The sequence below is a fragment of the Acanthamoeba castellanii genome (genome assembly GCF_000313135.1).
Source record: "Acanthamoeba castellanii str. Neff unplaced genomic scaffold scf7180000084563, whole genome shotgun sequence".
Taxonomy (NCBI): domain Eukaryota; phylum Discosea; order Longamoebia; family Acanthamoebidae; genus Acanthamoeba; species Acanthamoeba castellanii.
The window spans coordinates 66507-86915 of record NW_004457626.1 but is presented as its reverse complement, the minus strand read 5'-3'; the positions used below and the strand labels follow the sequence as shown (position 1 = coordinate 86915).

At 59.0% G+C, this 20409-nt stretch overlaps 7 protein-coding genes across 7 annotated transcripts; 4 read left to right on the top strand and 3 right to left on the bottom strand.

Annotated features, from left to right (window-relative positions):
* Positions 1-355: 355 nt before the first annotated feature.
* On the top strand, positions 356-1189 carry ACA1_034610 (uncharacterized protein; the record flags this gene model as incomplete). Its single annotated transcript, XM_004349691.1, has 3 exons — positions 356-511; positions 620-958; positions 989-1189. 3 exons carry the CDS (start codon positions 356-358, stop codon positions 1187-1189), a joined length of 696 nt encoding a protein of 231 aa, XP_004349741.1.
* A 135-nt stretch (positions 1190-1324) lies between these two features.
* On the bottom strand, positions 1325-2582 carry ACA1_034600 (uncharacterized protein; the record flags this gene model as incomplete). The annotated part of the gene is made up of 6 exons (XM_004349689.1): positions 1325-1438; positions 1514-1597; positions 1670-1739; positions 1901-1927; positions 2028-2142; positions 2285-2582. The coding sequence occupies 6 exons, from the start codon at positions 2580-2582 to the stop codon at positions 1325-1327; spliced, it is 708 nt and encodes a 235-aa protein (XP_004349739.1).
* Positions 2583-2713: 131 nt separating this feature from the next.
* Positions 2714-8863, top strand: ACA1_034590 (helicase conserved Cterminal domain containing protein; the record flags this gene model as incomplete). The annotated part of the gene is made up of 24 exons (XM_004349687.1): positions 2714-2923; positions 3091-3212; positions 3314-3374; positions 3483-4022; positions 4121-4382; positions 4480-4551; positions 4632-4744; positions 4824-4901; positions 4982-5179; positions 5204-5447; positions 5547-5956; positions 6045-6140; positions 6252-6323; positions 6422-6542; positions 6630-6727; positions 6829-6926; positions 7005-7126; positions 7236-7435; positions 7540-7755; positions 7818-8044; positions 8174-8255; positions 8332-8421; positions 8533-8657; positions 8752-8863. 24 exons carry the CDS (start codon positions 2714-2716, stop codon positions 8861-8863), a joined length of 3969 nt encoding a protein of 1322 aa, XP_004349737.1.
* Positions 8864-9311: 448 nt separating this feature from the next.
* On the top strand, positions 9312-10187 carry ACA1_034580 (uncharacterized protein; the record flags this gene model as incomplete). Its single annotated transcript, XM_004349685.1, has 1 exon — positions 9312-10187. The coding sequence occupies one exon, from the start codon at positions 9312-9314 to the stop codon at positions 10185-10187; it is 876 nt and encodes a 291-aa protein (XP_004349735.1).
* Positions 10188-10552: 365 nt separating this feature from the next.
* Positions 10553-12271, bottom strand: ACA1_034570 (transcription factor e2f domain containing protein; the record flags this gene model as incomplete). The annotated part of the gene is made up of 4 exons (XM_004349684.1): positions 10553-11342; positions 11415-11521; positions 11589-11768; positions 11834-12271. The coding sequence occupies 4 exons, from the start codon at positions 12269-12271 to the stop codon at positions 10553-10555; spliced, it is 1515 nt and encodes a 504-aa protein (XP_004349734.1).
* Positions 12272-12713: 442 nt separating this feature from the next.
* Positions 12714-18344, bottom strand: ACA1_034560 (protein kinase, putative; the record flags this gene model as incomplete). Its single annotated transcript, XM_004349683.1, has 18 exons — positions 12714-13400; positions 13510-14029; positions 14133-14401; positions 14490-14512; positions 14602-14680; positions 14778-14839; positions 14954-15053; positions 15158-15321; positions 15423-16139; positions 16213-16352; positions 16466-16625; positions 16699-16754; positions 16906-16990; positions 17069-17155; positions 17237-17274; positions 17373-17452; positions 17526-17571; positions 17656-18344. 18 exons carry the CDS (start codon positions 18342-18344, stop codon positions 12714-12716), a joined length of 4002 nt encoding a protein of 1333 aa, XP_004349733.1.
* A 684-nt stretch (positions 18345-19028) lies between these two features.
* On the top strand, positions 19029-19565 carry ACA1_034550 (ribosomal protein S10p/S20e, putative; the record flags this gene model as incomplete). Its single annotated transcript, XM_004349682.1, has 3 exons — positions 19029-19131; positions 19224-19337; positions 19420-19565. 3 exons carry the CDS (start codon positions 19029-19031, stop codon positions 19563-19565), a joined length of 363 nt encoding a protein of 120 aa, XP_004349732.1.
* Positions 19566-20409: the final 844 nt, after the last annotated feature.

The window sequence follows — 20409 nt, the reverse complement described above, 5'->3', positions numbered from 1 at the left end:
CCTGACCACCATCAAGGACGCCCTCTACAAGCTCCAGGGCTTCGCCCCAACCAAGGAGTATCCGACCAAGGCCTATTCCGACGGCTACTAGAGTGTACCAACGATCATTGGCCCCGACAGTGTCTTCTTCGTCAGGGCGCACACAGCATTATGTCATCTTAAGGTGGCTGTGCTCATTTAAGGATCGACCAATGGGCGTGGTTTGATTGGGAGATTTTCTCCGGGATTACGGAGGAAAATCATTGGTTGGATATAATTTTCCTGGCCAATGAAATCATCGGACTCCGTCAATAAACAACAAAACAAGGACCATCTTCTTTTTTTCTTGTCGTTTCGCCACACAACAAAACACAACATGCGCTCCGTCCTGGCCCTCTTCGCCCTTCTGGCCCTCGCTGCCGTCGCCCAGGCCTCGCTCATCCCGAGCTCGCCTGTCCTCACCTCCAAGGCCCTCCAGCGCCCCGCCGCCGACCCCGAATGGTGCCCTACCTGCGTGTCCTTCATGGATCAGGTACGCCGGCCGGCCCTTTCATCTTCATCTTCTTCCGGTCGACTCTTGCCGGTGCTGACAATCTTTTTTCTTTTCTGTGAATCTGTTGCGCGGTTGCCGGTCCTGCAGTCGATCGATCAGCTGCTGAACATCATCGCCAACGGCGGCGTGCTGGGTGGATGCAACACCCTGTGCGGCTACCTGAACCAGCAGCTCGAGGAGGTCGTGTGCAACCTGCTCTGTGACTACGTCGGCATCCAGGCCTTCATCAAGCTCGTCGACACCATCGACCCCGACAGCATCTACATCTGCGAGGAGCTCACCGTGTGCCCCATCAGCCGCAACGCCAGCGCCTCCTTCAAGCAGCTCAGCGTGAGCCCCTCGCGCGGCTCGCAGGGCACCACCTTCGTCGTCGAGGCCCTCTTCCAGGTCAACAACACCATCGGCACCGGCGAGCTCGACGTCGTCGTCCTCCCCCCCGACGGCTTCGCCATTGAGGGCGGCACCCTCCTCGTCAACGTCAAGCCCGGCGTGTACGGCGCCAAGTTCGAGGTCCAGACCCAGCCCTCCGAGCAGGAGCCCTTCTCGCCCGGCCAGTACATCGTCCAGGCCGCCGTGTGCGAGGGTACCTGCGGCTCGTCGCACCCCTACACCAAGACCCTCACCAAGGCCCAGACCTCGTTCTACATCACCCAGTAAGCGGAACCCAAGGAGACCACAAATAAAACAGCATGTGTTGGCACGTGTCTTCTTCTCGTACTCAACTCTTGCGATTGGTCACAAGGTGAAATTTCAATAGAACATGTGGAGGCCTGACCGCGCGGAGTACGAAGATCACAGGCACTTGTGGCCGGCCTTGCAGGTCCATCGCTCGCCGGACATCCGCTCGAGGTGGCGAACGGACCTTGTCTTGTTGTGCAGCGAGCAGCACGCCAGCGTGAATTCTCCCTGTACGCCGTGGCCGTTAGCGCCGACGATCTATTGACACCTATCTCGACGTCGCCTACTTGATGTGCGAGATACCTTCGTTGTGGCGGCGAGGAACTGTGACTCTTCCTTCGAGCGCCAACTGCCTGCGCCACCGCCTCTTCGTTCTGTCACAGGGACCTGCACCAGCCAAGAATGAGGCGACAAACAAGCCCCAGCACAACACCGCACGGCAGGGAAGCGGACGCGCACCTGGGCAGCGGGAACCAACGCATCCTTCAGAATATAGGTGTACTGAGCAGCACCGTGCTGCGGCGCCGAGCTGTAGCCCACCACCTGGTTGCAGTGAGCGCAATGGTACCTGATTCCCACAGAGCGGCGGTTGGTGGCGACAGTGGCGCGATGGCGGTTGTTGGGCCGTTAGCAAGAGAAGGCAAGGCTCAAGCCCGAGCGCGTGCGTGTCCTGTGCGTGCAATGGCGCACCTGTATTGGACCTCCACTCCCTTGTCCCTGCAGCCGAGAAGAAAGGGAGTGAGATCTTGGCGCCACCACGCCAGGGTCGACGTCACACGACCGCGGCCAGATGAAGACGACAGGAAGGCGAACGAACCTTTTGATGGACACCTTCTCGCCTGGCACGATGGTGAGTTTGTACAGTGCCTTGTCCTTGTTGATCACATACGACTCGTCCGTCTTTCGTCGCGGCAGGCCTTCGAGCGGCTTGTCTGCACAACCATCACGTCAGTTTTATTTGTATTTATTTATCACAAAATCAAGAGTTTGATATTAAAATAATACAAATAAATAAAATGTGATTAATACAAAATTCAAAGTGGGAGCAAGCACCAATCTGCAGGGCGAGGGTACGACAGAGGGCGCAGTGGTAGCGGGTGACTATTTTCTCGATCGTTCGCAGCGTCTCTCGCTCAATCTGTCTCTCTGATTGAAGCAAGATGGCCGTTGCTGTAGCTGACGAGTCGTCTTCATCCCCCTCTCGCCTTCGCTCTCCTGAAGTCGAAGTGGCGGTACTGCTCGGCCTGGCCTTCTTGGCATCTCGTGATGGCGATTCTCGCTTTGATCGCGTACTTGAGTATGTGCCGCGGCTGCTCGCTGCATCCCTCTCCTTCCTCTTGCTGCCACCACTCGCCCTTCCATCGTTGTCCATCCTCTCGCCTTCGGTTTGATTTCTATTTTATTTCTTTTCTCTTCTTTATTTCTGATTTTGCGGAATCAAAATCTGCACCGGCGGTACATCACCACCGCGTTCGATTGCAAACGTTTGCGGAAGGAGGCGCGATGCTGAAGAAGAGGGTTAAGAAGGGCGGGCGGGGCCGTCAAGAAGCCGCGAAGAAGGCTCATGCCCCGTCTCCGTCGGGAGGCACCATCACCGATGAACTGCGCTCGCAGCTCATTGCAAACAACAGCAACGCCTATGCGGATCAGACTGGCGCAGAGGGGGAAGAAAGCAACGTACTCATCGTAGGGGCCAAGAAGAAGAAGGAAAAGGTAAATCGCCTCAAATCGCAATTTGGCTTCCAAATTATGCCAATTGTCACCAATATGAAGTGATTTTCATCCTGATTCACCTGATTTCATCCCTAGTGGATCGTGTGCAGTGTAGGCTTTTTCAACCTTGATCATTAGGATCTAATCTTCTATTCATCTCCTGGCAGACCACAGCAGAGCCCGAGGAAAAGAAGCCCAAGCTCACGGCCAAGCAGAAGCGGCGCCTGGCCAAGCTCCAGGAGAAGGACCAAAAGAAGAAACAGCGTATCGACCTGTTCCAATCGCTCTCGTACGCCTTCGTCCTTCTCTTCTCTCGCCACTTGCGTGGCTGCAGTGAAACGCGAGGGGCTCAGCAGCACTCCTTCTTCTTTGCCGTTACGATCAATGCAGGAACACCATGCTCACGCCCGATCAGATGAAGCTGCTGCATCCCAGTAGCGACATTGGCAAGGTACACACCATGCCTGCACCATGCACAGATCTCCATCATTTGTTGTGATCCCGCTTCTTCCTCCTCCTCATCACTAACGTTGTGCCGTATGGACCTTGTGCACCACAGAAAGAGACGAAGAAGGACAAGCTTAGCCGCGCGTTCAGGGAGCAGAAGACCCTCGGTTACACCCTCACCAACGACGTTCAGTTGGAGCAGCCCGTTACCAAGCGAAAGCGCGAAGAGGAGGAGGACGACAGCAGCGAAGGCGAGCTGCAGTACGACGACAACTTCGAGATCCCCTTCAAGTTCCCCTCGTTCGTTCCTCCCGCGACCTCGGCCAGCACAGCCGCTTCGTCGTCGTCGTCGTCTACGTCAACGTCGACCTCGACCTCGTCCATCTCCACGATGGTCGCCAGCTCGGCCTCCACGCTGCGCTTCGACTTCTCTGGACTCTCCTCGTTCGGCAAGCCCAAGCCTGCAGCGGCTTCGACCCCTGCTCCAGCCGCGGCAGCGCCTGCCACCCCGGTCAAGCCGGTTGTCGCCCCCACCACGACCACTACTGCCTCGTCTCCAGCAGCTGCTTCGTCTGCCAATTCCACACCCAGTTCGGAGTCAAAGAGGGCCAGGAAGCGAAGGAAGCAGGAAAAGAAGAAAGAGAAGAAGAAGGTACGGTCCCTCCCTTGCAACGCGTTACACGTTAGTAGGAGTTAAAAATAGCGCGCTGACGGTGAATCTTTGGGTCCCATCAGGCCGCACAATCGCAGGAACAAACGGCTGCCGTGGCCGCGCAGGATGAACCCGAGCCGACCCCTGAGGAGCCCAGGTCCGCTGTTGCGGCGCCGCCCGCTGCGCCAGCTGCTTCCACTGAGCCCGCGGCACCGGCCAAGGCGAGTAAGCCGGCGTTCTTCGTGCCTGTGTCGAGGTTGCCCGAGGTGGAGAAGCAGCGCAAGGAGCTCCCCATCTACATGGAGGAGCAGCGGATCATGGAAGGCATCAAGGAAAACGACGTCGTAGTCATTTGTGGTGGTACGCAAGACACTGTGTTTGTTGTAGGCGCGTGGCGTGGCGCGTGCGATGGTCGTGATTCGATGACATAACGCAACTCCCTATCCTCCCCGCGCAGAGACGGGATCTGGTAAGACCACGCAGGTGCCCCAATTCCTCTACGAGGCCGGCTACGGCTGCCCCGGGTCAGGTACGGGCGCTCCTCTTCTGTGCCACCTCCCCTCCTCCGACCAGACTGGTATCAGGGCTAACAATGATAACAACGCGCAGCCAACCCTGGCATGGTGGCGGTCACTCAGCCGCGTCGTGTGGCTGCGGTCAGTATGGCCCAACGCGTGTCGCACGAAATCAACGCCGAGTCCAAGTCCCTCGTCTCTTATCAGGTGCGATATACCCCCCCCCCACACCGGGTCCAATTGCTGTTACCGCGTTGTCGACTAAGAACTGAAACTGGCGTCGTAGATTCGATACGATTCCACGGTGAGCAACGACACTCGCATCAAGTTCATGACCGACGGTATCCTGCTCAAGGAGATTCAGGTACCGGTCATGTCTGCTCGTCACAACAGGCGCACTTGCGCTGGAGCTTTTTCTGAAGCTTCGTGTCAACATGTGTACAGGGCGACTTCCTCATGAAGCGGTACTCGGTCATCATCATCGATGAGGCCCACGAGCGCAACCTCAACACCGACATTCTCATCGGCCTCCTCTCGCGCATTGTGCCCCTGCGCGCCCAACTCGCCCGCGAGCACAAGCTCAAGCTCAAGCAGAACCCCTCGGCCATTGCCCCGCAGGACCTCATCAGGCCGCTCAAGCTGGTACGTAGGCCCGTGCCCTCGCAGTGCTTTGCATTGCTGTGGCTGAACGCGTCGGCCGGCCGGCTTCAGGTGATCATGTCCGCGACGCTGCGCGTGAGCGATTTTGTCGATAATGCGAAGCTGTTCCCCACGCCGCCGCCCGTGATCAGCGTCGACGCGCGTCAGTTCCCCGTCACGGTCCACTTCAACCGACGCACCGTGCTGGGCGACTACATCGGCGAGGCCTACAAGAAGGTCTGCAAGATCCACCAGAAGCTGCCCCAAGGAGGTATGTAGTGTGTGTTGTGTGTCGTGTCGTGTGTGTTGTGTGTCGTGTCGTGTGTGTTGTGTGTCGTGTCGTGTGCGTTTCTCATTATGTGCGGTGCAGGCGTGCTGGTGTTCCTTACGGGTCAGCAGGAGATCGAGGTGCTGTGCCGCAAGCTGCGCACGGCCTTCCCGCCCCACATGGAGCGGAGGAAGAAGACCACCTCGATCCTCGTCGACGAAGAGCCCAAAGAAGCGGAAAAGGGCAAGGAAAAAGAAAAGAAGACGAAGACGAAGAGCGAAGGCGACAAGAAGGCCGACGCTGAGGACTCCGGGGAGGAGGACATGGAAGTCGAAAAGAACGAAGACGGAGAGAAAACGAAAACTGAAAACGAGCAGAAGGAGGGAGAGGCTGGAGAGGAGGAGGATGACGACGAGGAGGAGCAGGACACGATCGGCCCGCTCTGGGTCCTTCCGCTCTACTCCGCACTGCCGACCAAGCAGCAGCTGCAAGTGTTCGAACCGCCGCCTGCGGTACTGCACGCCTTTGTCCCCCTCCCTCCTCCCTTCATCGGTAATGACATCAGTTTTCTCACGCGATCACGATCGCGACCACGTGCAGGGCTATCGCCTGGTGGTGGTGGCCACCAACGTGGCTGAGACCTCGCTCACCATCCCCGGTATCAAGTACGTGGTAGATTCCGGCAGGGCCAAGGAGGTACGAACGCCTACCCTCGCACACGTGCCACCTCACACGCACACGCACACGCCCACGCCCACGCACACCCCATACACACACGTTGCTCACTGGCTGCCTGGGCTTATCCAGAGGGTGTACGAGCGAGCGTCGGGCATGTCATCGTACGTGGTTCAATGGGAGTCGCAGGCCTCCGCCAACCAGGTGCGATTTCTCTGCGGTCCACTTCCTTCCGGGCCAAGATCTCACCCGGAGTGACACCAATGGATGGTGGGGTGGCTGCTTGACGGGCATATGTACAGAGGGCGGGTCGTGCCGGTCGTACGGGTCCGGGTCATTGCTACCGGCTCTTCTCGTCGGCCGTCTTCAACGACCAGTTCGCGCAGTTCTCGCACCCCGAGATCAGTCGAATCCCCATCGAAGGTTCAACGCACGCGCGCACACACACACACACCACAGGACCCTTCCTTCGCGTACTCACACAGGCGTACATGTGCAATCTTCGTGAAGGTGTGGTGCTGCAGATGAAGAGCATGGGCATCGACAAAGTCGTTTCGTTCCCCTTCCCCACGCCCCCGGATATGATCGGATTGAAGGAAGCCCACAGGGTACTCCTCCTCATTTCACACATTCTTGCGCTATACCAATCTATTCTAAAATATGCCATTGGCTTTTCACTGACGCCTTGCTGTCCGTTCCGCCGCTGTAGACGCTGTCGTACTTGGGCGCGCTCGACAAAGACAATCGGCTCACCCCACTGGGCCGTTCGCTTGCCACCTTCCCGGTTGCTCCTCGCTACGCTAAAATGTATACGCCCCGCCCACGCCCGTGGCTTCCCTTTTCGTCCATTTTAATCACACATCTTCGTTTGGTCGTGCTTGACAGGCTGGTGCTCGGGCATCAGGGTGGGTGTCTGCCCTACGTGATTGCGCTCGTGGCGGCCCTCTCGGTGGACGATCCACTCCTGCGGCAGTCGCTGCACGAGGAACGCGATGAAGAGGGCGAAGGTGCCCCTTGACACACACACACACACAGCACACACAGCACACACACACACACACACACACACACAACACAGCACAAAGCGAAACTCACGCTTCTTCGTGATCTGTGCAGAGGAGAAGACGAAGGCGGAGCTTCAGATGGAGGAGCAGGAGCGAGAGCAGCGAACGAAGCGGCGCGCGGCCATCATCTCCGTGCACAACATCTGGGCGCACCCGGCCAGCGATTTGCTGGTCATCCTCCGGGCCATCGGCGCTTACGAATACGGCGGCGCCACCGACAAGTTCTGCGAGAAGCACTTCCTCAACGCCAAGGTATAAATCGCACACGACACGCACAAGACGCACTCGACACACTCACACCGCGCACACACGCACACACACTTCTGACTTGCCGTTTCGTTGCCTGCAAACAACAGATCATGAAGGAGATCCATCAGCTGCGGGAGCAGTTGACGTACCTGGTCAACACGGTCTACCCGCAGGACGAGCCCATCGGCATGGACCCCAACCTGCAGCCGCCCAGCCCCGAGCAGGAGCTGCTGCTGCGCCAGGTGATCACCGCGGGCCTGGTCGACCAGGTGGCCCGGCTGCACACCGATCGAAGCGAGATGGGTTACATCAATGAGGCCAAGGTACACCACTTCGTATACTATCAGCTCTTCTTCTTCTTCTTAACCGCATCGCGCTGCGGCAGGCCCAGAAGCATTTCCAGTACATGACGGTCAAGACCAACGAGGTGGTGTACGTGCACCCGTCGTCGTTCCTGTTCGGCCAGCACGAGGAGTACGTCGTGTATCGAGAGCTCGTACAGACCAAGAAGACCTACATGAAGGGCGTCACGGCCATTCACCCGTCGTGGCTGTGCTCGCTTGGCACCGCGCTCTGCCAACTCTCCAAACCGCTCGAGACCCCTCCCCCTCGGTTCGTCTCTTACCACACACACGCGCACATGCACACACACGCACACACAACACGCGCACGCGCGCACACACACACACACGTTGGTGCGTTTGCTTACTTTGACCCGCCGGCCGCACACGCACGGTCCAGATACGATGCCGAGGCGGACACCATTCGATGCTTCGTGTCGCCCACATACGGCCCCAACGCCTGGACACTGCCCGTGCAGGAGGTACCGCCCTGCACACCGCGGGCATTGCAGTTGCGGGCATTGCTAACGCACTGGCGTCGCGCCCACCTATGCGCAGGCTGACATGGAGGACGGAGTGGACCGGTACAAGTACTTCATGCGCTTCCTTCTCGAGGGGAAGATCATTCCCTCACTCAAGGCCCTGCGCGTACGTCATTCTTCTCTTCTCCACGAGCCGTGGCGTTCGTGCAATCGTCACATAACGTTCTGTGCATTCCACCACCACACGCCACACCGCCACACCCACACACGACAACAGGAGAACTTGTCTGGCCGGCCTTCGTTGATCACGGCGCCAACCACCACGCAGCACAAGATCCTGGCGTTCCTACAAACGCTCAGCTCCAACAAGGTCTACAACAAGAAGACCCTCATGGCCAAGCTGTACGCTCATCCCCATCAGGGAGTCTCCCTGACTTCGCTTTCGGCCCTGCCACCGGTCTCTCACAAAACCACGCGTGTGTCGCCGTTTCTGCAGCAAAACGCAACCCAAGTTCTTGCTGGCGGAGATGAAGCTGTGGGTCAACCTGCAAACGCACGAGCTGCTCGAACAGCTGTGGAGCAAACTTACCCGCGACAACCAAAAGTGATCGTTCACACCACGCGTGGCTTGGTTGGCGCGGAGCACTGCACTGGGTTACCCTCTTTCGCTTCAAGTGCCCTTTGGAGCGAAAGAAAGCCTACATGGCTCCTGGTTTTGTCTTAAATACCTCGAATTCCTTTGCGCAAAGCGGTTCTGCCGGTGTTTTTCTGCTCAAAAATGGGGAATGCGAATCACGTCGAGCCTCATTTGGCAATTTTCAGGTGAATAAAAGCCTCTGTTTTCACTGCAACATCGCTTTTTCCTGCACGGCCCATGGAGGAAGACGGTGGTGCTCTGGGTCTGACGGGATTCCAACTTTTCCACCGTCGGACCGACGCTAAATGCGAAAGAACACGAGCGGGACTTGACTGAGCAGTAGGGATCGTTCGTTCGGCATCATCTATCTAGGCGACTGAATCTCTCCGATCGTTTAAACACAAACGGCAACACACAAGATGAACAACAAAACGACATCAACCCGTGATCTACACGAGAGTGGTGTTTCCACCGAGTGGCGAGATTCGTCGACCTCAGTGTGCACCACCTTCTCCGATTCTTCGCTACCGTTGCAACTCGCCGATAAATCGGTTCATCATCTGGCGTTCGACTCTCTCTGCTTCTCCAGCGAAGATGACGCGGCGATGGCAGTCCTTCTCGCCACCACTACGACTTCGACATTCGCTCCCGTTCCCTCCACTTTCTCTCCCTTATCTCTCTCTTCATCTCCATCTCCATCTCCATCTCCATCTCTCGGTTTCTGTGATCCCTCTCTCCTCTACTCTCCTTCCTCACGTCGCCAACCACCTGCATCCGCCTCAGCCAAGTTCTGCCTTTCCACCTCCACTACAACTTCTACTTCCATTCTTCCCAACTCTGCCCCCGGCCCGTGGTGGCATCGCGCGCTATGCGTGCTCTGGATAGGGGCCAAGATGTGCGTCATGTTCGCGCTCATGGCCGTGCTATGGGTCGTACTGGCGCTGCCCACCATCGACCAGCAGTTGTGCGCCCTCTTCTGCTTCCTCTGCCAGCACTGCCCGCTGTCTGCCCACAAGGAGGCGCTCAGCCGACGGCGAGCAGCAACCCACCACCGCCGCCAGGCCAGCGTGTTACAGATCCGCGAAGACGACGACACGAGCGACGGAGAGGGCGAAGGAGAGACGGCGACGAAGCCACGGCTCAGCGGCAGCCAGGAGCTCAAGAAGTCGGAGGAGGGCGAAAGCATCAAGGAGGAGGCAGTGGACCAACAACCGGAAGACGAAGGAGCCGCTTCGAGCGTCGAGACGGCGAAACCGAAGACTAAGCCCAAGAGGAGGGTGCGCTTCTCGGACTGAGACAGCCGAGCGAAGTGTTCGCTCGCCGTCTTTTCGATGGCTGTACACATAAAGCAAACAACAACTACAACAACCTTCCTGGTGCGCATCTTGGCGCAAAAAAAACTCGTTGAAGAAGAGGAGTAGTACACGCTGTCTCTGAGTGTGTGGTGTGCGAAGGATGATGGTGACGCGCCTGGGCAGCACCGCCATCACCGGTGACGGTGTCCCCACGTGGTGGTGGCCCGCCTCTGCGGATCCGGCCTGTCGTGGATGGCCGCCGCGCCTCGGCGCCGTGCCCCCCGTGGTGCGGTCGTCTGCTTGTATGTGTGTTGAACGGTCGTGATGTTGTTCGCCTTGTCGACCAACATGAGCTCTCGCTCCCTTTAGACGGTCTTCGAAATGTCGCCCGCGTCGTCGAGAAGGAAGGCGCTCGTGACCATGGTCTCCTCCTCGGTGAAGAAGTCGCAGATGCCCTCGGACTCGTCAATGGCGGAACTCGTGAGGAAGTAGTCGACCGGCGTCGCGAGCTTCATGATGGGCTGCGCGGGTAGGAAGGCCTCGGGCTCGCCCGCCGGTGCCCAGTGCGCATCGGGCCGCCTGAGCGACGGCATGCCAGCACCGCCGTACGGACCTGGCGACGCGGCCACCGCAGGGAGTCCACGTGGCGGCTGCGACGACTGCGACTCGTCGCCGCACTCGATGGCCGAGGGGTCGTGCCCCATGGCCGACGGGGAAATGCCCTCGAGCAGCGCAGAGTGGTGTTGGGCGTGCGCCGCCTGCTGGGCCTCCTCCACCATCTGCAGCTGCTGCTGCTGCTGGCGGGACTGTACAAGGTAGACGTCGATCGGCTCGCCCGAGCTCTTGAGGAAGATCTGGTACCGGCGCTGGTTGGCGGGCATGCCCTCGTCGGGGTCGGGCACCTCGAGCCGCGTGCCCGACGGGGCCTTGATGGCGATGAGCGTGTCGCCCTGGAAGCACGGCAGGCTGACCAGGTCCTCGTAGGTGATGAACGCCAGCTGCTGGTTGGCCGGGTCGTCGGACAGCCGCTTGATGTTCGTCTGCGCCTGCCGGATTCGTTCGTCGAGGGCCAGCTCCTGCTGGACCAGCTGGGCCACCTCCTCCCGCACGGTGCCCAGCCGCAGCCGCTCCTCCTCGGTCGCTATCCCCTCCCCTCTGCGCAAAAGAAAGCAGTGGAGGTGAGTGAAGCGAGTTGAGACGAAACGAGGAGAAGGGCGCGCACTGTACCGCCACTGAATGTGATTCTTCGATTTCTTTTCGATCAAGCCTATGCCCTCCAAGACGTTGGTGATGTCGTAGATTCGTCGCTTTTGTACAGAGAGTTGCTCGGCGGCCTGGGAGGGGTCACCCTATGAGTGATGATTCAAAGGGCAATGAAGGCAGCTGCCTTGTGGCACGCACCTTGTTCAAATCGATCGAGCCATCGGGTGCTGTTCGCACGAGCGTGATGAATTTCTTGGTGAGGAGCCCGAGCGAGCTGTCGAATCGCGTGACGGGTTTGCCGTCCTTGTCCAGCTTTGATTGCTTTCGCGATCGCTTACGCGCCTTTGCCTCTTGGCTACTGCCCGCCTTCCTCTTGCCCTATGATTGAAGCACCACTAGATGAGATGTGCAACGAAGACCCAATTCAAACTGCAAAACTGTACCGATTCTTTCTCTGTTGATTCGTCTTCGCTGGAGCCCCCCTCTTCGGGAGGTGGCGTCGGATTCACACTCTCGTCGATGGAAGGCTTGTCTTGTGCCTGGTCGTTGTGATTGCGCTGCTGTGCGGCCGATTGGGCCAGTTCGTTGAGCTTGTTGCCGACCGTAGAAGATGTGGATGTGGAGGTTGAGATGCTGGTCGTTGGCAATGGAGCTGGAGACGTGATGAATGCCCTTCGATCTCCTCTGCCCGCCCTGGCTGGGGTCTGAGGGATCTGGAATTCACCATTCCCACCACTACTGCCATTAGCAGGGAAGGCGAGGAGGTTTTGAAGCGTCTCGTGTCGGGAGGGCGATGCTTGAGTGTGCGAATGAAGGCGAGCGTAGTAGTCGTGCTCGTACGCGGCCATGGGATCGGGGAGCAGGTCGAAGGGGGTGAGCATTCCTTCGGCATGGAACTCCTGGTAATCCGCTACGGACGCCGACGCGGAAGACGAAGAGGACGATGAGGAAGAAGTTCTCGTTGGAGAAGGTGGCAGCTCGTCTTGTATCTTTTTCATTGTTTCGGCGAGGGAAGCAGGAGGGTGTGAGGTGTCCATCATTTTCGACGATCCAACAATTGCCCGCACTGGATTACACACGATCAAGTCGCCCATCCACCGGGCCAGCCTTCTTGCTTCTTTTTATCCTCCCCTCCTTCTCTAATATTCTACTCGCCCTCGCTATCCCTCTTCTTTCAATTCCAAAATTTGCCCCAATCGTCGTGCTGATCTCGCGCCAAAAGTGTATGAATAAGGCGCGAAGCCGCAAGGCGGGAAAACCAAGAACCCTAATCGCGCATTGGACAACGAAGAAAAGGCCCAAATTATCGACTCTATTCACACCCTACAGCTCGCGGCGCAGGTCGGCGCTCGGTACGCAGGTGAGCAGACTGCTCTCCTCGTAGCTATCCAAGGTGTCGCCCTCATCGATGCCATCATCGCCGGCTTCGTTTTCCTCCTCCTCCTCCTCCTTCTCGCCTTCCAACCGCGCTCGCTCAGCCACTCTCGCCTCTTCTTCCTCATTGACACGATCTTCGCCGTCGGAATCGGGGAGCGTGGAGGGCCTGCCGCTCGTGGGGTCGAGCGAGTTTCGATCATCATCATCATCATCACCACCACCATCACCACCGGTGCAGCGCCTGGTCTCGGCCGTGCGAGAGAAGGAGGGCGAGGACTGGGCTGAGCGCTTCAGCGTCGTCACTGACACGGGCACGGGCAGCAGCTGGGGCGGCAGCGGCGGCGAAAGGGAGAAGGAGTGGAGCGAGCGGAGCGAGGAAGGCACGTCGCCGTCCCGGTGGTGGGAGAAGGCAAACGACGCGGCGTCGAACGGCGAGGAAGGCGCGGACAGGAACGCCGAGCTCGACATCCGCGACAGAGATGACGCATCCTCGTCCTCGTCGGCGTCGTCGGCTTCTTCCGCCTCCTCCGCGCTGGCTTCTTGCGGCACAGCCCGCCGCTCAGGCAACGCGGAGACGAAGGGTGAGTCGCCCGGTGGCGGCGGCGTCGGAAACGCTGCTTTACCGGCCGAGGTCTAAGGGAAGTTGTGTGTGTGTGTGTGTGTCGTGTGTGTGTGTTTTGTGTTGTGTTGGTCAAGCTGGGTTGTGCGAGGGCCAATTCATACGGTTTGGTAGCCAGGGTACCTGGCTGATGTCGCCACGCGCTTCCAATGCGTCCTTCCAGTTCTTCCAGATGTTCTTCAGCGTCGGCAGGATCACGTCGAACGAGGGTCGCTCCTCCGGGTGGAATGCGAGGCATGCCTCGGTCAGGTTGAGCCAGTCGTGGGGCATCTGGTCCGCGAGCATGAGGTCGCGCAGGCCCTTCTCCTGCTCCTCGGCCCGGGCTCGTCTCTGCCTCGCTCGGAGAGGCGTCGAGTCCGCCCCGCGCGCGGGTGATCGAGCGCTGCTTTCTGGCGTCGACGTCGCCATCTCGTGCCTCTGGTCCTCCTCTTCCTTCGTCTCTGCTTCGCGTTTGATACTCCACTCCTCACGGTCGTCACCGACGCCGCACTCGTCGTCGTTGTTTTCGTCGTCGGCCGCGGCCCCTTCCACCTCCTCACAGCGACGCTGCTCAGCGGCCCACACCCGACGGACCAGCTTTCGCCTCTTCTTCAGCTCCTCGTGCGAAAAGCCGTGCCAAAGCGTCCACAGCATCATGCCAAAGCTGTTGAAGATCGCCACAGCGACGCACCACAACACATCAACACCTTAGTAAGCTGGGCCTCACACGCAACTAACACACGCAAGTGGGCAGAGTGTGTGCGTACCTGTAGACATCGCTGGCGTAGCCGTGGTCCTGGGGTCCAGAGGTGTCTTGGGTTTCTTCCCGCTGGGCGGCATCGGTCGCTTCCGGTCGGAGGCCTCCAGAGCGCAGGTGAACGTTCCACACTTCGGGCGCGGAGAACAGTATACTGCTCTGCGGCTGGCGGAAGGGCTCGGCCAGCCCCGTGGTGGTTGCCTTCGAACCGTCCGCCTGACGGTTCACAAACCGCGCCAGGCTGAACCCGCACAACAGGGCTCGGTACTTGCTGTCCAACTGTGAACTCAGCACACAGCACGACACAGGAATTGTAAGCACGCACGACCGTTATTGAAGCGCACACGATTCTTGGCGCTGTGCGTACCAAAATGTTTTTGGGCTCCAAGTCTGATTGAGGAAAAGGCCACAGGGCAAGATGTTAGTGTTCACACGCAAAAAACGGGAGTGGAGGCTGGGAGTGTGGGGCGACGACGTACTGTAGTGAACGATGCCCTTCTCGTGCAAGTAGCTCATGGCCTTGGCCACATCATGCGCCATTCGCACGAGCAGCAACGGCTGTGATGTAGATCCAAAACACACGTGTGCCGTTATGCAAACGCACAAAACAAAACACACACGCATGCGCATACACGCCGCTGCCTGTGGCGCGTACCTTCTGTCGTCGAAGCTTTTTCCACCGCCGGCCCAGCCCGTACATCAACTGTGCCAGCGAGCCTAGAAAAAGGGTAGAACGAAAGTGGCGCACCCTGTCAGACCGCAGTGATTCGAGAAAGGTGCAGCGCGGGTCTTTGGGGGGGGGGGGTGCAGAGGGCGAGGGTTGCTAGCTACCGTGCTTGACCCACTGGAACACGAGGAACTCGTTCTCGGGCGCGAGATTTGCGCCCAGAAAGCGGACGATGTTGGGACAGTCACGCACGGCGAGCATCAACTGTGGCGCCGAGCCGCAATACAGGAATGTGTTAGCCCAAGAATACTGTGCGTGTGTCGTGTGTGTCGTGCCGTGTGTGTCGTGTGTGTCGTGTCCGGGTTTACCTCGGCTTGCAGAAGAAGGTCCTCGCGAGTGCCTTTCTCGGAACGCAAGAAGTTGCTCAAACGCTTGACCGCCACAGGGAGCGGTTTGCCATCGCCCGACTGCTGATCCGCGGCGTCTGATGTAATGAGCTTCGCCTTGCAGATGAGGCTGTGCGTTCCGTTCTCTGTGTGCACGCACGCACATGGCGAGACGAGTTGCACGCACGCATGCAAATGTAAGCGCACGAGCAGGCACACGAGAGCGCCGGCAGGGCCAGTGCTGTACCAAAGGGGAACTGGTCAACGATGTGGGCGGGATCGATGGCGTGCCTCTTGGCCAAGCGGGCCAACACTTCCGAGCTCCTCTGCAGCAGCATCGATTCCTCTCCTTCCTGGTCGGCCCACCCGACCTTCCTTCTCAGCGGGGCCGGGGACTGGGCCAGCTCCCGACCGTCCAGGCCCTTCTTGACGCGGATCTGCTGTTGGAGGGGCTCGTCGTGCGGCTCCCTGGCACACGCGTGTTCGCCGCTCTCCGTCGTTCCGGCGCTTTGTGCCACGACCCCATCCGCCGACCCCGCTCGCGGCATGCGCTCGCGCGGGCTCGCACCAAGTCCTTCGCTGCCGCCGGCGCCGCCGACGCCGTCCAGCTTGCTGTCTGCGAACGTGTTCTTCTTGCTGCTGTTGAGGAGCATCGTCTCGCTGCGGACCATGCGGCCGCTCACGTCGGCGCTTCGGTCGAGCGGGTGCGTGGAGACGCCGAAGAAGGGCGAGGCCAGCGCCGCTTTGCCCATCAGCGGGGTGGAGCGTATGCGGATCGGCATGCGGCCGCGCGCGGTCAACGGGGACGCCGCGTAGTGCGCCGCGTCGGGGCCGCCGCTGTTCATCTCCGTCCGCCTGGCGAGCTCCAGCTTGCGCTGCCGCTCCTTTTGATGGGCCTCCTCGATCTCCAGCTGCTCCAGATACTCCTCGAGCGTCAAGAACAGTTCGTAAAAATCGGGGCGGTCTGAGAAAGAAGTGAAGAGTCAGACGAGCGTGCTGTGCGTGTTTGCATGCGCTGGTGCGTCTGTAGAGCGCACCTTCTGGGTTTGTTTCCCAGCATTTCCCCATCAGCAGACGAAACATGTCGGGGCAGTGATCGGGGATCTTGAGCCGCAGTCCCTCGATCGTGACCCCAAAGGCCACCTCCAGCAGCGGTTTCCCCACATACGGCTTCTGCCTGCACCACACGCGCCCAGCAAGAAAGGTCGGTGGTTTGAAATAAATTTTGAGACACACCTGGTCAGCTGACCCACGCGTTGTTGCTGCTGCTGCTGTTGTGCGGTCTCGTACCTGGTGACAATCTCCCACAGGAAGACCCCAAAGGAGAAGCTGTCGGACTTGATCGAGTACTCTTGCTTCCTGATGGACTCGGGGGCCATGTAGGCCACGGGGAGGAGGGTCGATGTGTTTTCCTGCGCCTGGGCCGTCATCCGTCGCGCCAGCCCGAAATCTGAGGTATCGATAAACAGAGAACAAATAATTGGCAGAGGTCATTGGGGGACTAGTGGTTTGAGTGAGCATACCGCACACCCTGACGTTCAGATTGTCGTCCACTAGCGCGTTGCGGGCAGCCAGGTCTCTGGATTGCGTGGGCGTGGGCGTGGGCGTGGGCGTGGGCGTGGGCGTGGGCGTGGGCGTGGGCGTGGGCGTGGGCGTGGGCGTGGGCGTGGGCGTGTGTCGAGGGTGAGAGAATGGGACTAGGGTGCGGATTCACCGGTGGGGCACAGTACCTGTGCACAACGTGTTCGCAGTGGAGATGGAGCACGCCCGCGGCGGCGTCTCGCGCAAACCGCACGATCGTGATCCAAGGGACATCTAGTAGGTGCAACCCAGAGAAGGGGGGGATATGAGTGATGGTGTGGTGGACAGTTACTGGAGGTGCCAAGCGACCACCTTTATGCCTGTCGAGGTAGTCCTTCACGCTTCCGTTGGCGTAGTACTTGGAGACCAGACAGAAATGCGGTGGAGTCGTGCACGCCCCTGATGTGAAGAAAGAAACAAGAAAAGCCAATGGTCAGCGAGAGCGAATCATTCCATGTGGATGACGCGCGAGCGGCGTACCAATAAAATCGACGATGTTGGGATGATGGCACAGGGACCTGCCGACGATGAGGAGGAAGATGGCCAAAGAGTGAGGATTTCATTTGTGGCAATGGGTGAGCGGTGATGGTGGAAGTGGGCGAGGAGGGAGCCGTACTTCATGAGTGTGACCTCATGTCGGAACTCGTAGAGCTCCTTTTCAGTCATGGATAGAACATTGAGCTTTTTGATGGCCACCTGCACAGAACACACGCGTGAGCGCCCCACCTGCTGGAAGGCGATGAAGAAAATGGATCACGGAGGAACGCACCTTGGCTCCTCTCCAGGATCCCTTGTAGATGGTACCAAACGCGCCCCTGTGAAGACACACAACACACGCGCGTGCGCGTAAGCAATCTGTGGTGGCGAGCATAGCCAGCGGTTGATAACGGCGAGCGTACTTGCCGACGGGCTTTTCTTCAAGGTCAAGCTCGTTGACGTTGATTTCGCGGTAGTCGAGGTCCAGTTCGTCGGTCTTCTCCTTCAGTAGGTTGGGCAGCGAATTGATGGACAATCGACTGCGCGTGGCGCGCAGGCCGTGCTGGGCCTTCGCCACCGCCTGCGCCGCCCGCTGGGGAGGCACCGACAACGACGACGATGACGATGACGGCGACGACGGCGGGACCACGGGTTGGGCGCGTCGGGCCTGCGGGCGCTGCATCTCGCCCGGCGCGTCGGTGGTGTCCCACTGGCTGTTGAGGTAAGTGTGTTCTTCTGTGCCGGCGCCACCTTTGTAGGTCATGTAGCCATCGTCACCATCATCGCCATCATCGTCGCTGTTGTCCGAGGACGAGGAGGAGGAGCAGGCCGCCGACGTCGTGTCGGTACAGTCGGACGAGTTGCTCGTCACGCGCGAGGCCGAGAGGAGGTAGGCCCCGCTGCCCCCGCTGTCGGCCTCCATTTCCTCTTCGGTGTCGCGATGCGCGCTGTGCAGTAATCCAGCGCCATCGCCACCGCCGGGTCCCTTGTGGGCGGCACCGGGCGGCACACCGGGCAGTTTGTCAGTGCCCGCGCTCTCGGCTCCGGAGAGCCAGTCATTGCCAAGGCAACGGTATGAGTCGAGCAGGCCTTCACCTTCGTGCTCGCTCATCATGAAAGGAGTCTTGAGGTTGGGGGGGGGGATGAGAAGATGTATAAAATCGAAAGCCGATCAACACGATTGATGAGAGATATGTACCGAGGCCAGGAGGAGGGGCTCGGCGAGGTTTGATCTGTTCTATTGAACAGATCTGGGTGCGATGATGAGAAACGAAGAACGGCCGCCAAACTTTCTTGCGGGCTGCAGAATTGTCCGTTGCTCTCGCGTGCGACGGAGCAGAACTCGCCAGCGAGGTCCGCTACCCGCCGACAAACCTGTGTGAAGTCCGCGAAATTGCAGTTGTGCATCGAGACCAGGCTTGCTGTAGAGTAGTGCTCAACCCTACTGTAGAGTGACCGAGCTTTGGGTGCATAAACGAGCACCCTGATGGCCAGTTACACTGGTGTCTGTTCGGCGTGTCTGGCATAGTGATCCTGGTGCCAGACACTCAGTCTAACGCACCACATGTTCTCTGGGCCTTGAAGCAATGACAACGAGCAGCAAGGGTGCACACGATGTATTGATACACGGCCTTCACACAGGTCCGCAAGTGCGCAAAGCCGCCAGAGAGGAACAGGTAGAATTGCTGTCGACCAACTTTTGGGTTGTCTACAAAAATGAAAACCGAGCTTTTCTCCTTTTGCTTGGCTTGCATCGTCCTTCCCTTCTTTTCCTTCTCTCCTTTGCTGATCCGTCATGGCGACCCCCTTGAAGAAGCCCGTCGAGCAGTATGACGAGTCGCACTACCACCGCATCCGCATCACCCTGACCAGCCGCAACGTCAAGAACCTCGAGAAGGGTGCGTCCCCCCTTTAATTTGGTCCAAATTTATGTCTAATGCCCATCTTGAATCTTTGCACGTCCATCCAACTCACTCTTTCTCCTATGCAGTCTGCGCTGATCTCATCAGGGGTGCCAAGAACCAGGACCTCAAGGTCAAGGGTCCCGTCCGTCTCCCCACCAAGCACCTCCGCATCACCACCAGGAAGACCCCCTGCGGTGAGGGTACGTCATCGTTCCAATTCACCCATCTCGCCATCCATTCCATCCATTTTGTGTGATTTGCCGCTCATCGCTTTCGATGCAGGTACCAAGACTTGGGATCGCTTCGAGATGAAGATTCACAAGAGGCTCATCGATCTGCACTCGCCCTCTGAGGTCGTGAAGCAGATCACCTCCATCAGCATTGAGCCCGACGTGCAGATTGAGGTGACCATGGCCCACACTGCCTAAATCATCTTCGTTCGTCTCTACTTCTTCAACGGAACAGGGGTGTGCGTGTTGGTCGGCGGAAAAGTAAAAATAAATCCCAAAAACACACTACCCTTCCTCCTGCCCATCTTCTCTTCGCTTCGAAGCCTGTGGTCGTGCTCTCGCCGAAGCACACGCGCTATCATCCTTCCTCGCTGCAAGGAGGCAGTGCTCCTTGTCGCTCCTCGCACGAGCCGCGGCACACCCTCTTACGCACAACCTCGTCTCCACGAGCCATGGCGGCTTATGTCCGATGGCCTGCCAGACGTGGAGACGAAGGTGTGCCTGCAGTGGCCACCAGGTCTATGGCAGGAGTTGACTATCAAGCCGGCGATGATGGCATTGCCATTCTCGCCGTGAAGCCGGTGGTGGCGGAGGGACTGGGGCGGCTGGTGTGTCTGTCGTGGTCGCCACCGCGATGGTCGCGAGCTGCACGCCTTGACCAGAGCTGGAGTTTGCAACAGGCTACGGCACCGTCCAACCGAACCTGGCGGCGAGAGTGGCCAGGCAGAGCAAACGGTCACACTGGCACACATGTGGCACCAGCTGGCTGAGATCAATGTGGTGGCGCCTGAGGTGGAAGTGACGACGTGCAAACCGAGCAGCTGCACCAAGGTTCGATGGCCGCCCTGGCGAAATGCACCCCGCACGTGTGTTTTGCTGCTGGTTCGGCTGCGGGATGGGAATGCTTGTTGCGTGTCTCCTGCTGACATTGGGGCGCCCTTGCCCAGTGCAGAGCAGGGGGACCCAATAGTCCTCCACGCCTCCTTCATCGCCTTCTTCCACCATCAGCAAGAGTGCAATAGCTCTCGCACCAAAGAGACGC